Source organism: Piliocolobus tephrosceles, chromosome 9, assembly GCF_002776525.5.
Source record: "Piliocolobus tephrosceles isolate RC106 chromosome 9, ASM277652v3, whole genome shotgun sequence".
In the NCBI taxonomy this organism is placed as follows: domain Eukaryota; kingdom Metazoa; phylum Chordata; class Mammalia; order Primates; family Cercopithecidae; genus Piliocolobus; species Piliocolobus tephrosceles.
Genome location: NC_045442.1, coordinates 85693538 through 85707386, shown reverse-complemented (window position 1 = coordinate 85707386; position 13849 = coordinate 85693538). Strand labels below are relative to the sequence as shown.

Below are 13849 nucleotides of genomic sequence, written 5' to 3'. Positions count from 1 at the left end.
TTTTTTTTTTTTTTTTTTTTTTTTTTTTGTAGTCAGGAATTATCTCCCAGGAGGGGAGGGAAGAGGTTTTGCTGGAAGGAGTAAACAGAAGCAGGATTTCACTGACCTCTGGAAACTCCTTGAACCTGGGCTGCCCGGCTTCCATGAGGCTGTCCTGCAGAATATAGTTTTGGTTTCTAAGGCTTAAAGAACCCTGCACCTGACTCTAAGAACGTGCTTAGGTCAAGATGAATCACCAGCCTTTTTGTAACCTGAGGGTGATGGAGATGACATGAGTGCATGTTTACTGAGTGGTGGATGGCTATGCATCAGGCCCTGTGCTCAGTGTTTTGCAGGCATGCCAATCTTCCTAACAAGGCTTACGGGGTGGCCATAGTTATTACCCCCAAACAAAACAATTTGAATCACAGTTCCCAGCCAAGCCAGTGGGCTTCAAACTATGGATCTGCCATTTACCACCTGGATGGCCTTCGGCAAGTTAATTAACCTCTCTGCACTTAATTTTCTCATCTGTAAAATAGGGATAGCAGGACTACTTACCTCATAGGGATGCAGTGGATTCTAAACCAGATTTACTGAGGTCCCAAATTCTATGCCATGGCTGGATCCAGATTCAGTGTTTCTTTCCGTCCTTCCCTTCCTTCCCTTTTTTCCTTCCCTCCCTTCCTTCACTTCCTGCCCTTTTTTCCTTCCCTTCCTCCCTCCCCTCCTTCCTCCTTCCTTCCTTCCTTCCTTCCTTCCTTCCTTCCTTCCTTCCTTCCTCCCTTCCTTCCTTCCTCCCTTTCTCTCTCTCTCTTTCCCTCTTTCCTTCTCTCCTTCTCTCTCTCTCTCTCTTTCTCTCTTTCTCTCTTTCTTTCTTTCTTCCTCTTTCTTTCTTTCCTGGAGTCTCACTATGTCACCCAGCCTGAAGTGCTGTGGCATGATCTCAGTTCACTGCAATCTCTGCCTCCCAGGTTCAAGTGATTACCTTGCCTCCACCTCCTGAGTAGCTGGGATTACAGGCATGTACCATCACACCCGGCTAACTTTTTGTATTTTTACAAAAAGAGACGGGGTTTCGCCATGTTGGCCAGGCTGGTCTCAAACTCCCGACCTCAAGTGATCCACCCACCTCGGCCTCCCAAACTGCTGGGACTACAGGCCTGAGCCACCACACCTGACCCAGAGTCAATGTTTCTAATGAGTACACTGGGCTGCTGATCACGAATATGTCATGATGTGTATCCAGATGATATCATAGATATGAGACCAGACCAGACACACCCAGGTACCCAGGCCACAGCTGTCGGAAGAGCTAGTGAGTCTTTGTGATGAGGAAGCCCTGGGTCAGGTTTCATTAGCTGCTTTGCTGGTGATCCTCCACCTCCAGTAGGAAATACATTTCACATCAAATAAATGAACTTGCGTGTGACTCAACATTAAGGATTTCCACAAGACAGTGCTTTTACCCTTATTATGGGCATTCGGATACTTTCTCTTATTTAACGTTCATTAAAAAATGTCTGTCCTAACCTCTTCAGTGGATCTTCTGACCCCTCTGTGGGCCTGACACTGCAGTTCAGAGGGCGTGGTGTGGAGAGGAGGCTGCAGGGTGAGCTGCGAGTGCCAGCACTGGGTCCAGGGTTCTGGCTCCCTCCTCCTGTCTGATTTTCACTGGGTGCATGTTTCCATCGGGGATTCAGGTTTGGTTCCAGAACAGAAGAGCCAAATGGAGGAAGACGGAGAGAGGGGCCTCGGACCAGGAGCCAGGAGCCAAGGAGCCCATGGCAGAGGTGACGCCTCCTCCAGTGAGAAACATCAACTCCCCGCCCCCTGGGGACCAAGCCCGGAGCAAGAAGGAGGTGCTGGAGGCCCAGCAGAGGTGAGACTGTGGGTCTCTAGGCCCGGTGGGCCATGGGCAGCACTGCAGACACAGGGTGAGACCTCAATGTGATCTCCTTCCTTTGCCAGTCTAGGGCGAACGGTAGGTCCTGCAGGGCCTTTCTTCCCCTCCTGCTTGCCGGGGACTCTCCTGAACACGGCCACCTACGCCCAGGCCTTGTCCCATGTGGCCTCCCTCAAAGGTGAGTTTGGGTTCGGCTGGGCTGGTGGGCATGACCTCGTGGGGGTGGTGGAGGTTGTGTGACCAGCCTGGGTCTCAGCTTGGCCATCCTTGCACCTGGGCCTGTGCAGCTTCCTCGCCTCCTGTCAGTCACAGCCAGGGCCACAGGTGCTGTCCAGTGCTATCTTGATTGCTTCCTACATGCGGCCTGAGCATGGAGAGAATGTCCTAAGCATCATTCCACCCACAGAGAGCTGGTCCTAGAGGAGACTGCCCCACAGTGACTTCCATGTTCGCAGCTTTCTCCTGCTCCCTGGTAACAGTGTTAGGTGCCAACCTGCAGCTCATGGGTGGGGCCTGGGTGGGGCAATCATCCCTGCTCCCAGCTCTCTCTCCATGTGTACAGCCGGCCCACTTGCTTTCCTCAGGTCTCCTGATGCCAGAGGTCTGAGCTGTTAGGATTTGTGGTTTTCCAGGATGTGCTCTCTTTTCAGTGGCTGTTTTCTCATCTGAAGGATGGAAATTGTTAGGGACATTTTGTCAGACTCAGAGAAAGGAGTTCCTGTGGGGTTGGCCCTTGGGATTTCTGAGCAGCCTCACTGGAATGGGCTCATCCAGTGTTTCTCAGATACTGGCCCCAAACCTATTCCTTCAGTGATCAGGCTACGCAGCTGTGTTGGCCAGGAGCAGAGCTGGGTCCCAGCGTGGGTCTGGGGGAGTGTTAGGGGGCTCGTTTGTCACAGGGGGTCTGGGAGGTGGGGGCACAGGGGTAGGCTATAGGCTTTTTTTCTGATAATAGGAAGTAGGAGACACACCCTTAGGGTGTCCCCTGCATGTTCTGCTAAGGCCTGAGGTCTCCCTGCTCTCGAGGAGGGTCCCTCTCCAGCAGGTGGGACACACACACACACACACACACAGTGTGGCAATCTGTGTTGCAAAGGCGGTTTCTGGAGACAGAAGGAGAATATGATGGAGTCTCCCTAGACAGTGTCCAGGAAGAAGGAGGGAAGGGATTCTGGGTGTAGGGAACAGCATCTGCAAAGAGTTCCAGGGGCAAGGAAGGTGCCCATGGGAGAGTGCCCAGAGATCGGGTGAGGGTGCCCAGCGGGGGCCAGAGCTTGATGGCCCTGGATGCCAGGATCCTGAGTCTGGACTTCCCACTGCAGGAGGTGGAGCCCTTTTAGCCTGGGACTGCTTCTGAGTGGTCCAGGCAGCTGGGTGCATCCCCTGGCTCAGTTGGCTGATGTGGACAAGACTTAGCTCAGTACCTTCTCCTGGTACTTCCTTCAGCTCCAGGGTCCAGGTGCTCGGGGGGCCACATAGAACCCACCCCCACTCCCCAACCCCATAGAGCAAACTTGGGACATATTTACAAGACACAGTGGGCTGTTCGGGGGCTAGAGGGGTGCAGGCAACCAATTAGAAGGGGAATCCAGAAGATTACCAGTGGGATGCAGGCATCATCCAAGGGGCTGGGGCTTGGCAAAGGAGCAGTCAATCCTGTGTCCACCCAGCACTGTCTGCTTCGGCAAGGGCCAGGTCAGCTCCCGAAAGTCATCTTCTCTTTTACAAATGAGGGTTGCCTGCCCTACTCTGGCCTCATGAATAGGAAGTGATTCCCACGGCATCTCTGATAGGCTGAGCTGAGTCCCCGTTGGATGCCAGCAGTGGCTGAATGGGGCTTGAGGACTAGACTGCAGCCAGGACGGTGGGGAGGCTGAGGGCAGTGTGTGAGAGGGAGACAGAGCTGGGCTTGTGGCTCCCACACCCTGGGGGTGCTCCCAGCTCAGCACCAATCCACGACAGAGGCTGGTGCAGACAGGAGGGGGTGGTGCTGAACTGGACCAACTGGCCTGAGTGAACGTGGCCACAAACATCTGTCCACTCTCCTCCTCTCCCCTCCACCCCTTCCCTAAGCCCTTCTGGCTGGGCTGTGACCTGCCCCCACCTTCCCCGGAGCCTGCCCCACGCCTGCCTTGCTGGAGATGGACTTTCCTGTGTTGCTGCCTTTCTTGCCAGACCTTGGGGACTACAGGGCCCTGTGGAGGTGGCAGGAATCACAGTGTGCTCATCAAACTTGGACGTGTCTTTGTGCACTGTAGGGGCCCTTCAGGAGCAGACAGCACACCCCTGTGAGATCCCCTTCATGTCTAATCAGGGGCATGGCGGGCCCTTGAGGTCGGCGATATACCGTGTTTCCAGAGCCAGGCAGGTGGGCGCAAAGTGAGCATGTGCAGGTGTTGTCTTTTTTTCCCCAGTTACAAATGAGCTCTTGCTCCCTTTTCTTGAAACAGGAGGCCCTCTGGGTCTGTTTGTCATTTTCCCACTCTGAGAGAGGCCTGGGTAAAATGCACATGTCGCTACCACCAGAAGCAGCTATGCGAGGAGCCTTGCTGGGGACACCCTCAGATTAGGGTTGGGCAGAGGCAGGATGGGGGGCCTTTGCCCACTCAAGGGGCAGCTGTTGCTCTGCCAGCTGATTGTGGCTGTGTGGGAATGTGGATTCTGTGTTGCCAGAATTGCTGCATTTTCCAGAGAAGCTGGAGATTTGTATTTACATTCGAAGTATTCCTGTCGTAGTTGGTTCAGGCTGCTATAACGCACTGCCCTAAGCTGGACACAGAAGAAGTTTATGTCTCACAGTGCTGGAGGCTGGAAGTCTGTGATCAGGATGCCAGCAGGGTTGGGTTCTGGTGAGGGCCCTCTTTTGGGGCTGCAGGCTTCTGACTGCTCCTTGTGGAAAGAGAGCAAGGTCCTCTAGGACTCTTCTTAAGAGGGCACGAGTCCCATTCACGAAGGCTCCGCCCTCACAGCTGAAGTCCTCCCAAAGGCCCAGCTTCTGAACACCATCACAAGATTTCAACCTACGAATTTTGAGGGGGACACAAGCATTCAGTCCATAACAATTTCCATCTTTTAAATGTTGCCTCCAAGTCTTTGGGCCAAATTGGCAGGTCCTTGGTTCGACCTGCCATGGCCCTGCCATTTTGTGACACCCCCTGGGCTGTGAGGGGATGTCCCATTTCTGCTTTCTAAGTTCTCTCTGCATACCTGCCTCCTGTCCCCAGCAAAACTCTGCTCCCTGGGCTCATCCTGACACCTTTACCTTCCATGGCCCACTCCTGCCTGGTCTCTCTGAGCAGTGGCTTTTAAATCTCCGACAAGCTAAGTCGTGTTGGAAAGGGAGGCAAGTGACTGATTATGGAAACTTCTCCTGTGCTCTACCAGGCAGCCTGCCATTCAATTCTCACAGTAGTGTGGTCAGCATTACAGCAAGAGGGGATCTGTAGTTGTACAACCAGTGGGTGAAGCTGGGATTGCTTATGTGGGTCGTGGCAGCTTTGCATTCTAAAAGCGCCTGGCTCCATCATGGGACACTTCTGGAAGTGAGGTCTTCTGAGCTGCCAGTCCCTGGGGCTGCCTTGGAGTCAGCAGGTCAGCACTGACTCACTCTTGGAAGTGTGTGGGGATCTCTGCTCCAGGACCCTGGATGGGGGTGTGAGGTGTGTGCCTGCAGCACGGTCAGCTTCTAACACCCCCGGGGTTCAATTATCCCCGGGGTCCCTCTCCAGTAGGTGGGACACACACGTACACACACACAGTGTGTTTCAAAGGTGGTTTCTGGAGACAGAAGGAGAATATGATAGAGTATCCCTAGATAGTGTCCAGGAAGAAAGAGGGAAGGCATTCTGGGTGTAGGAAATGGCATAGGCAAAGCATTCCAGGGGCCAGTAGAAGAACCAGATCCCTCTGGAGAATGGCTGGTGTGTTGGGTGCCCATGGGAGGGTGCCCAGAGATAGGGTGAGGGTGGAACATGTGGTATGTGGCTTGGGGCCGCACAGCTTTCTGGCTTTTGCAGCCCAGTCTTCTCCTTCTCTTAGGTTTCCCCAAGCTGCAGAAATTAAGCACACAGCCCAATGTACGCCTGGGCAAGGAATGACCCCAATTTTTTAGGTCCTAGCTCAGTTTGAGGACCTCTGGGCTATGACATAACCTCCCTCATCTTCCTGCATCCCCAGAGGTGGCTGGGCACAACTTTTGGCTGAACCAGTTCTCCTTTTCTCAGGCCTGAATCCTGCTCCCTAGGGGCTGCTAGTCAACTAGGGGACTAGCACAGTATGCATGCCCATGCTAGAAGGCACCTGACTGAGCTCTTTTTATAAATGAGAAACCAAGGCTTGGGGAGGGGAAGTCGCTTGCTCACACATCACTGATTTGGGTGGGTCACCCCCTTGGGATGGACTGCTGTCCTCGGGTTCCCGATGTGTCCCTCCCTCCCTGCCTGGCACTACCAGACACCACTTTTTCATTCATTCCTCTGGATGAGCACCGCTGGTTGGGGGACAATGAGAGGACTTGGACATCCCCCTTTGCTGCTCCCCAGCAAGTGAGGACAGTCATAAGTCTACTGGGGGAGGGGCTGGACTTGCCCAGGACCACAGAGACCAGAACCAATGTGGGCTGAGCCCTGGGGCCCCTTCTAGCCCAGACATCCCAACCACTTCTCCAAGCAGCTTGCAATTCACCCAGAAGAAATGAATCAAAGTTGTTTTCAGCTCCCAGACCCAAATCAGTGCTAGTCTCTTTCCCCAGGCTTTGTGGTCTTACTGGAATCACACAGCCCTGGACCAAAGACAACAAATGTCTCTGGGTAGGCCACGGAGGTTTGGGCCCAGCTCTGGATACCCTCTGAGTGCTGCTCTCCTGTGACTGAGGATCCACGCGAAGGCTGTTCCGTGCTGCACCAGCCCCCAGCTAGAATGTGAGGTCGATGCAGGGCTCCGAATGTCCCAGGGCAAGACCTGTTCTCCCAGTGAGCAACTGGGGTGCCGCTGAGAGCATTATGTGTGGTTACACATCAGAGGACTCTGAACAGGCGGTCCTGGTCTTTTGGTTCTGGGCATGGTTGCCATGGATGTGAAGTCCTTGTCTTGCACATATTGAGAGACCCTCCACATATTGAGAGAGCTGGCGATGCTAGCCCAGCAGGGTTGGTGCTGGGGCCTGTGGGGCAGCATGTGCACGAGAAAGATGTGGCTGCCAAGGTCAGCAGGGCTGCTTGGGCCAGAGGGAGCCGGGCAAGGGTTGGAGGTGGGATGTGGGAGATGGCAGCCCTTTTTGGGAAGGAATTCCTGGCTGCTCCAGTGAGGCTGGCCAGGTGGAGCGTCCACGGGTGCAGGTGTGGCAGACCAGCCTGCAGGGTTACCAGGAGGGTGCCTGGATGGCCATCAGGCTGACCCCATCAGGCAGCGAGGCAACTGGTTGCCTCCAGTCAGGAAGCTGCCCACCAGAGACAGAGCTAGGCAATCAGAAACCAGACTCTTGCGGGTATTTTCTCCTTTAATTCTGAAGCAGCTGACTAGCACAGTGGCTTCCAGCAAGGGCCTGCTGGTGTGAACCGTAGTTCTCCCATTCTGTAGCCATGCACATCTTGAGTAAATCACCGAAACACTCTGTACTTCTGCCCGCTCATCTGCAGAATGGGGATCTTGATCACGATAGCACTGAATTCGTAAGACTGAAAGAGGAGAACACGAGCTAGAGCATTTGAGGCCTTCAGGACAGTGTGTAGCATGTGGGAGGCAACACTATCACTAACCATCATTGAACACCAGCTACTATTGCTGACCAGTCCTCCATTCTCATGCCCAGCTGCAGTCCCTAGACCCCATTCACTTTTAAAGGACTCAGTAAAGTATCTTCTTCTCCAAAACTTCTCCCATTTCTGTAAACTTTATTGCTACTGAAATTTACCCTTTCCTTGTAACCCTTGTTGCTCCAATTTTTGACCCTGTTGAGATGTCCTTTGTAGGATTTCGTGGTTGGGGCTCCCTGGGGCTTCATGCAGTGATGTGCTTTGTCCTCTGGGACGGCCAGGCAGGCTTGCTGGGCTCACTGTGGGCATGTTTTATTTTATGGAAACTCTCGAATAAGAAGAGAGCAGGACCCTACTCCTGTGCGGAGAGGATTAACATGACAATAATGGGTGTCTAGAAAAAAATCTGTCCCAATACAAAGAATTTTCTTAGGCTGTCTTAATGGCCAGGATTGCATTCACAATTCATTAATGCAGAGGAGGTTATTAATGGCCAGGGAGGCGCCTGGGTTTGTTCCGGGGAAGTGCTGGCCACAGGCCGGGTGGGAGCAGCTGGGGCTGGAGAGTCACAGTGGAGGAGGTGCTCTCCCCAGTGCACTTAGCTGGTCTGCCTCTAACCTGTGATTCACAGAGCTGGGTGTGAGGTGGGACATAATTACAGCTGCCAGGGGAAAGCTTTCATAACTCACTGCATGCTCACGCTGCAGGAGTCACAGCAACCCCCTGCACCCGGCAGGGCAGCCTGCCGAGTGGCAGCATCATAGCTGAACTTCCCAGGTGGGAGGGGTCAGCCTTCTGGGCAAGGTGGACATGATGGGGACCCTTGTCCCCAGTGTGGTTCCCTAGAGTCAGAGCCCGAGGCCAGAGAACAGCAGCAGGACAATGGGGTAAGATCTGACTCCTTCTTGCCTTCCTCCTCATCCCCTCTGGAGAGGTGAGATGGTTCCAGCCAGTTGCAGGTAAGGCCCAGGCTGGGAGGAGTCTGGGGACAGACAGGCTGGAGTCTGGCCCCATCTTCCCCGCAGAGACCTTGGACGCTGTGAGGACTGAAGGAGCTGCTGTAGGTCATGTGCCCCGCGTTGTGCAGGCATGCAGTGGCACTCACTAGACACGAGCAATTGAGCGGCAGTCCTGGTCCTGCACAGAGTACATGAGGATGAGGGGAAGGATGTGCAGGGGAAGGGAGTGCTAGCAGAGGTCTGGCCATGGCCTTCCTAAGGGTATGGCCCCTGCATTAGTCAAGAATGTTTTGCTTTGCTTTGGTCTTTGCCCTTGGGCTTCCAGGCCAGGCTGAAATGTCCAGCTTCTGAGGGCTGTATTGGCTGTAGCATTTGTCCACAAAGGCTGACGTAAGAGTCAGAAGTGACCTCTTCCTCCTCTGAGGCCCCCTGAAACCATCTTTCCCCTTTTCTTCTTTAATGATGTTTTCCTTTTTTAAAAAATTGTGATGTTTTAAAAAAATTTTTAAATTTTTTTTATAATGGTTGTATTGTAAAATAGGATATTCATTAGAAAAATGCATGAAGCATGCACCTAGGACTTCATTAATGGTTTCAAGCATCCAGATTACCTTGCTTGCACTCCACACTCCCAACTCCATGTGCCTTGTTTTACTCACGTCACTTTTCCTCTTAGCAAAAGACACCACTCTGCTGACTTTTATGATGATATAACTTTACCACTGAAGTAGGCATTCTGAAACACTGTACCGGTTAGTATCCCTTATCCACAGTGCTTGGACCAGAAGTGTTTGTGATTTTGTATTTTTTTTTTGGATTTCAGAATATTTGCATTTTACTTAGTGGTTGAGCATCCCAAGTCTGAAAATCCTAAATCTGAAACACTCCAATGAGCATTTTATTTGGGTGTCGTGTTGGCATGCAAAAGCTTTAGATTTACAGCATTTCAAATTTTGGACTCGGGGAGCTCAATCTATAGTCTTGACTTTTTTGAACTTCACATATACATACATGTACTATATATATAGTAAATATATAGCACACAAAAATATATACACACATATACATGGAGTCCTACAGTATGTATTTTTTTGTGTCTGAGTTCTTTGGCTGAGCATTATGTTTACAAGATTTGTTGCAATTAGGCTTAGTCATAGATTCTTTATGATATTGTATGTACACAAGCATGTCTATAAAGATTGTTTGTCTATTCTTTTCCAAGCTTATACTTTTCAATTTCTTTTTCTTGTGGGACTGTGCTGGCTAGAACCTCTAGTACAGTATTGAACAGAAGTGGTGAAAACAGGCATCTGGCCTTATTCTATTTTTTTTTTAAAGCTTTATTGAGATATAATTCACATTCTATATGATTCATCCATTAAAGTGTACAATTCAATAACTTTTAGAATATTCACCATTTGAGTGTTCACCATCACTACAATCAATTTTAGAACATTTTCACCACTCTGTATCCATTATCAGTCACTGGCACTTTCTCCATTTTGCACAGCCCAGGGCAACCCTGACCCTGCCCTCTGTCTCTGCAGACTGTGGACATCTCATGTGAATGGAATCATGTCATACGTGGTGTGTGTGACCTGCTGTTGCTTTATTGATCTCATGAGGAAGCTGTTAGGGTTTGACAGTTGTGTTTGCTGCCTGCTTTTTTTTTTTTTTTTTTAAAAGATACTGTTTATCAATTAAATATATTTTCTTCTTGTCCTAGTTTTCTAAGAATTTTTTCTTGATTGTCTTTTTAAAAAATTGCTAATATTAATGAATATTGAATTTCATCATTTCTTCTGTAGCTGTTGAGCTGATTGTATGATTTTTTTCTTTCTCAATATATTAGTAGGATGAATTATATTGATTCTTTTTTGTAAATGTTAAAACAACTGCACATTCCTGGAATAGACCCAAATTGGATGTGACATGCTATTCTTTTTACATATTACTGAATTTGGTTTGCTAATATTTTCTTTAGGGTGTTTGCAGCTATGATCATGAGGAGATGGACGTGTTTTGTTTTGTTTTTTTTTCTTATAATCTCCATTCCAGATTTTGGTACGGTTTTACTTAACTGTGGTTGCCCCAAAAGTTAGTATTATAAAATAGCAACTGTTTTGTTATCTGTCATCATTCTGAGGACTGGCTGGGCTCAACTGGGCAGTTCTTCGGCTGCTTTTCCTTAGGATCTTTTGTGAGGTTGCAATCAGATGGCAGCTAGGCCTGGTATATACAAGATGGCATTACTTAGGTGTCTGGTGCTTTTACAGAAATGCTGGGAGGCTGAACTTCTCCCTCTTTCTCCACATGGTCTCTCCTATGGTTAGCTTGGGGTGGGGTTGAGTGGTGGTTGGGTACCAAGAGTATAAAGCAGAAGATGCCAGGCCTTCTTAAGGGTCACACCCAGAATGGGTATAGTGTCACTGCTGCTGCATCCTATTAAAGCCAATCGCTGGGCCAGCCCAGACTCAGGCAGAGGGGACTGCAAGTGGGCGTGAGTCCTGGGAGGTGTGGTCCATTGAGACTGACTGCAGACACTAACTGCCACAAGTATCAAGGTTATGCTGGCCCCTGCCATGAGTTGGGGTGTTTGTTTTTGACCACCCGTACTTCTAGTTGTGACTATTTACATTTTAAGGGCACTGGTCACATCCAACGCACCTCTGGATCCTTCCACCTACCTCTGCCCCAGCACAGAGTCTGGTGCAGAGTAAAATGTAACGCAGTCTGGGAAAAGAAGGAAAGAATCTTGTGCTGCTCTGGGCCTGAGAGAAGGTCCTTTCTTAGGAGATTCCAAAGATATTGGCACCTGGCTCTGCACTGCTGGCCACCTGCTGGACTCCAGAGACGAGGCTTTCCTGTTCTTCATTCAACACCCACTGAGTAGCTACACTTTGCCAGACTCTGAACCACAGGTTGAGCACTTAGCAATGAATTAGACCAATGAATTAGACTATCCCTACCCAAAGGGTCTGGCAGTTTGAGGAGGTGGGCTTGGAGAAACAGACAGGTCCACCAAGAATCCCAGTTCAGGTGACAGTCATGTACTCTCATAGAAGCAAACAAGGGCATACAAGGTATGGGGAAGCCCAGAGGACGGAGGAACTTTCTTCACAGGAAGAAGTCTTTCCAGAGAAGATGCTTAAGCTGTGAGTGGGTGAGAGACCCCAGGCAGAGAGAAACATGAACACAGGGAAGGAACCTGGCAGTGCTGCCTCTTTCTTGACACTGGGTCACCTTGGGGTGGATGCTAGGCTCCTCACCTGTGAAACAAAGACTGTAATGGCCATACCTAATGGTGTCCACGTATCTGGCACATCCAAATCCACCTAAGTGCTTGTAATTGTTGTTAGAGTCATGATGTTGAGGCCAAAAAGTCACTTGGAATCTGATTAGGGCTTGGGTTTGGATCGCCGGGGCAGAGGTTTCTGCTTCCTGCAAGCATTTACTCTCCCATGGGAGGGTCTCCCAGTACCCAGTGCGTGGTGACTGGGCTTCGTGGTGTGTGGGCAGCACATGGGGCTCCAGGAAAACAACACAGTCTCCCAGGGCCCCTGGCTCGTTTCTGAGGATACAGGCATTTGGGGAGCAGAGTACTCAAGGGACAGAAGTGGTCATTCCTCATGGAGAAAATGACTGGGTCAACCCTGGCCCCTCCATGCCTAGCTGATGTCAGGAAGACAGGCGGAGAATCCTGGCACTTAAGATTTGTAAGGAATCTCTTTGACGAGCACGTTACCACTGCTTCTGCAGAATATAGTTGGGAAACCTGAGGCCTGGAGAAGAGATAGAACTGTCCAAGGTCACATAGCATGAATGTCAGAGGCACAACAATTCAGGGACCTGGGTGTGCCACCTTCCAGCCCCCTACACCCTGTATTGATTCTGCTCCTTTGACAGGCACCTTCTGTCATCTTCTGACTTGAAAACCTGCAACTCTCTTTCCAGAAGCCATTTCCTATGGGTGCTGATGGGTTTGCCCTTCCTGCTAATCAATGGGGCCCTGGAGTGCACAGAGCTGAGCAGAAGGCTCTGGCTGGTGCCAGAGGCAGCAGGAGAAGCACCCTGCCCATGCCGAGCTCTGGCCGCCACTGAAAGGAGGGAGGGTTGTGTGAATTGGCATCTGACTGCCAGGAACATGCGTCCCTGTGGCTGTTCTGGCTGTGCTGAGGGTCCTTGGATCTGGGGGCCACTGTCATTATTTGTTTGACCCTGCGGAGACATCCAAGCAGAAATAGAACATGTGCACTGGCCCTGAGACTGTGTCAGAACACAAAGCTCTGGTTGGAATGGTCAGTTGAGTTGGCCCCCATCAATGAGTGTTTGCTGAGTGCATAAGTAATTGTCGAGATAAAGGCCTTACATGTAATAGGTGAAATTAAGGGACGGGTGGGATTTAGAGCTGATTCCACCAAAACCCCTTCCAAATTAGCCCAGGGATTTTGACATTAATCAGATTGGGTAACTTTGTTAAGAATATAGTTTTTCTTTCCACGGGGTATTGAGGAAGCTTAGAACTCGGGAGATGGCAACTTTGAAGAACTAAAATATGCCAACTCAGTCAAGAAAGATAGATTCTCTCTCCTTTTCTCCCTTCACTAAATATTCACAGAGTGTTTACTTTGTACCAAAATGGGACAGTTTTGTTCTGCAATCAGGGCTGTGAGATTGGATGGGGGAGGCACACACATCAAGCTTGGGAGGTGAGGTGTGTACAAAAACAAACACGGCTCATGGTGAAAAGACAAGAAATAAGCCATAAAACAAGAGGAGGAGAAAGTACTTCAGGAGTTGCATTAGGAGAAGACAGTGTGTCCAGGTGCGAATTTGGCCTTGTTTTTTGTTTGATTATTGGTGACTGCACTTAAACACAGCAGCTAAAAATACGCTTAAATATTGTAGACATCTACCGATATTCCCACTTAAACTCTCCATGTGAACTATAAGGAAACGGTGTGATGACTCACAGAATGTTTATCAGTTCATTTATTTTACTACAAAGTGAAAAGAAGTGAACTATGCTGTTTACACTAGATGTCTCATAAACCCATGCATTCATTTTCTGTTCAACTCTTGTTACCCTAACCTGAATGTTCAACAGGAAGACGGGGTGTGAGAGTTCTCCTTGTCACCAGCATTGGAGTCCACATACCTTTATGATGAAAATGTGCTATTGGCAGAGACGAGACAGAGCTAACTTAATTTTTCCTGTCAGTCTTGGTAGTAGATCAATTAAACTGCCAAGG

The 13849-nt window shown here is 50.1% G+C and overlaps 1 protein-coding gene across 1 annotated transcript in view; it reads left to right on the top strand.

Annotated features, from left to right (window-relative positions):
- The window catches only part of DRGX (dorsal root ganglia homeobox), a 32452-nt gene that overhangs the window by 7881 nt on the left and 10722 nt on the right, over nt 1-13849 (top strand). Inside the window, exons 5-6 of the mRNA XM_023230112.2 lie at nt 1683-1861; nt 1951-2063. Coding sequence (XP_023085880.1) covers nt 1683-1861; nt 1951-2063 — 292 coding nt within the window. The remainder of the gene's footprint in view (nt 1-1682; nt 1862-1950; nt 2064-13849) is intronic.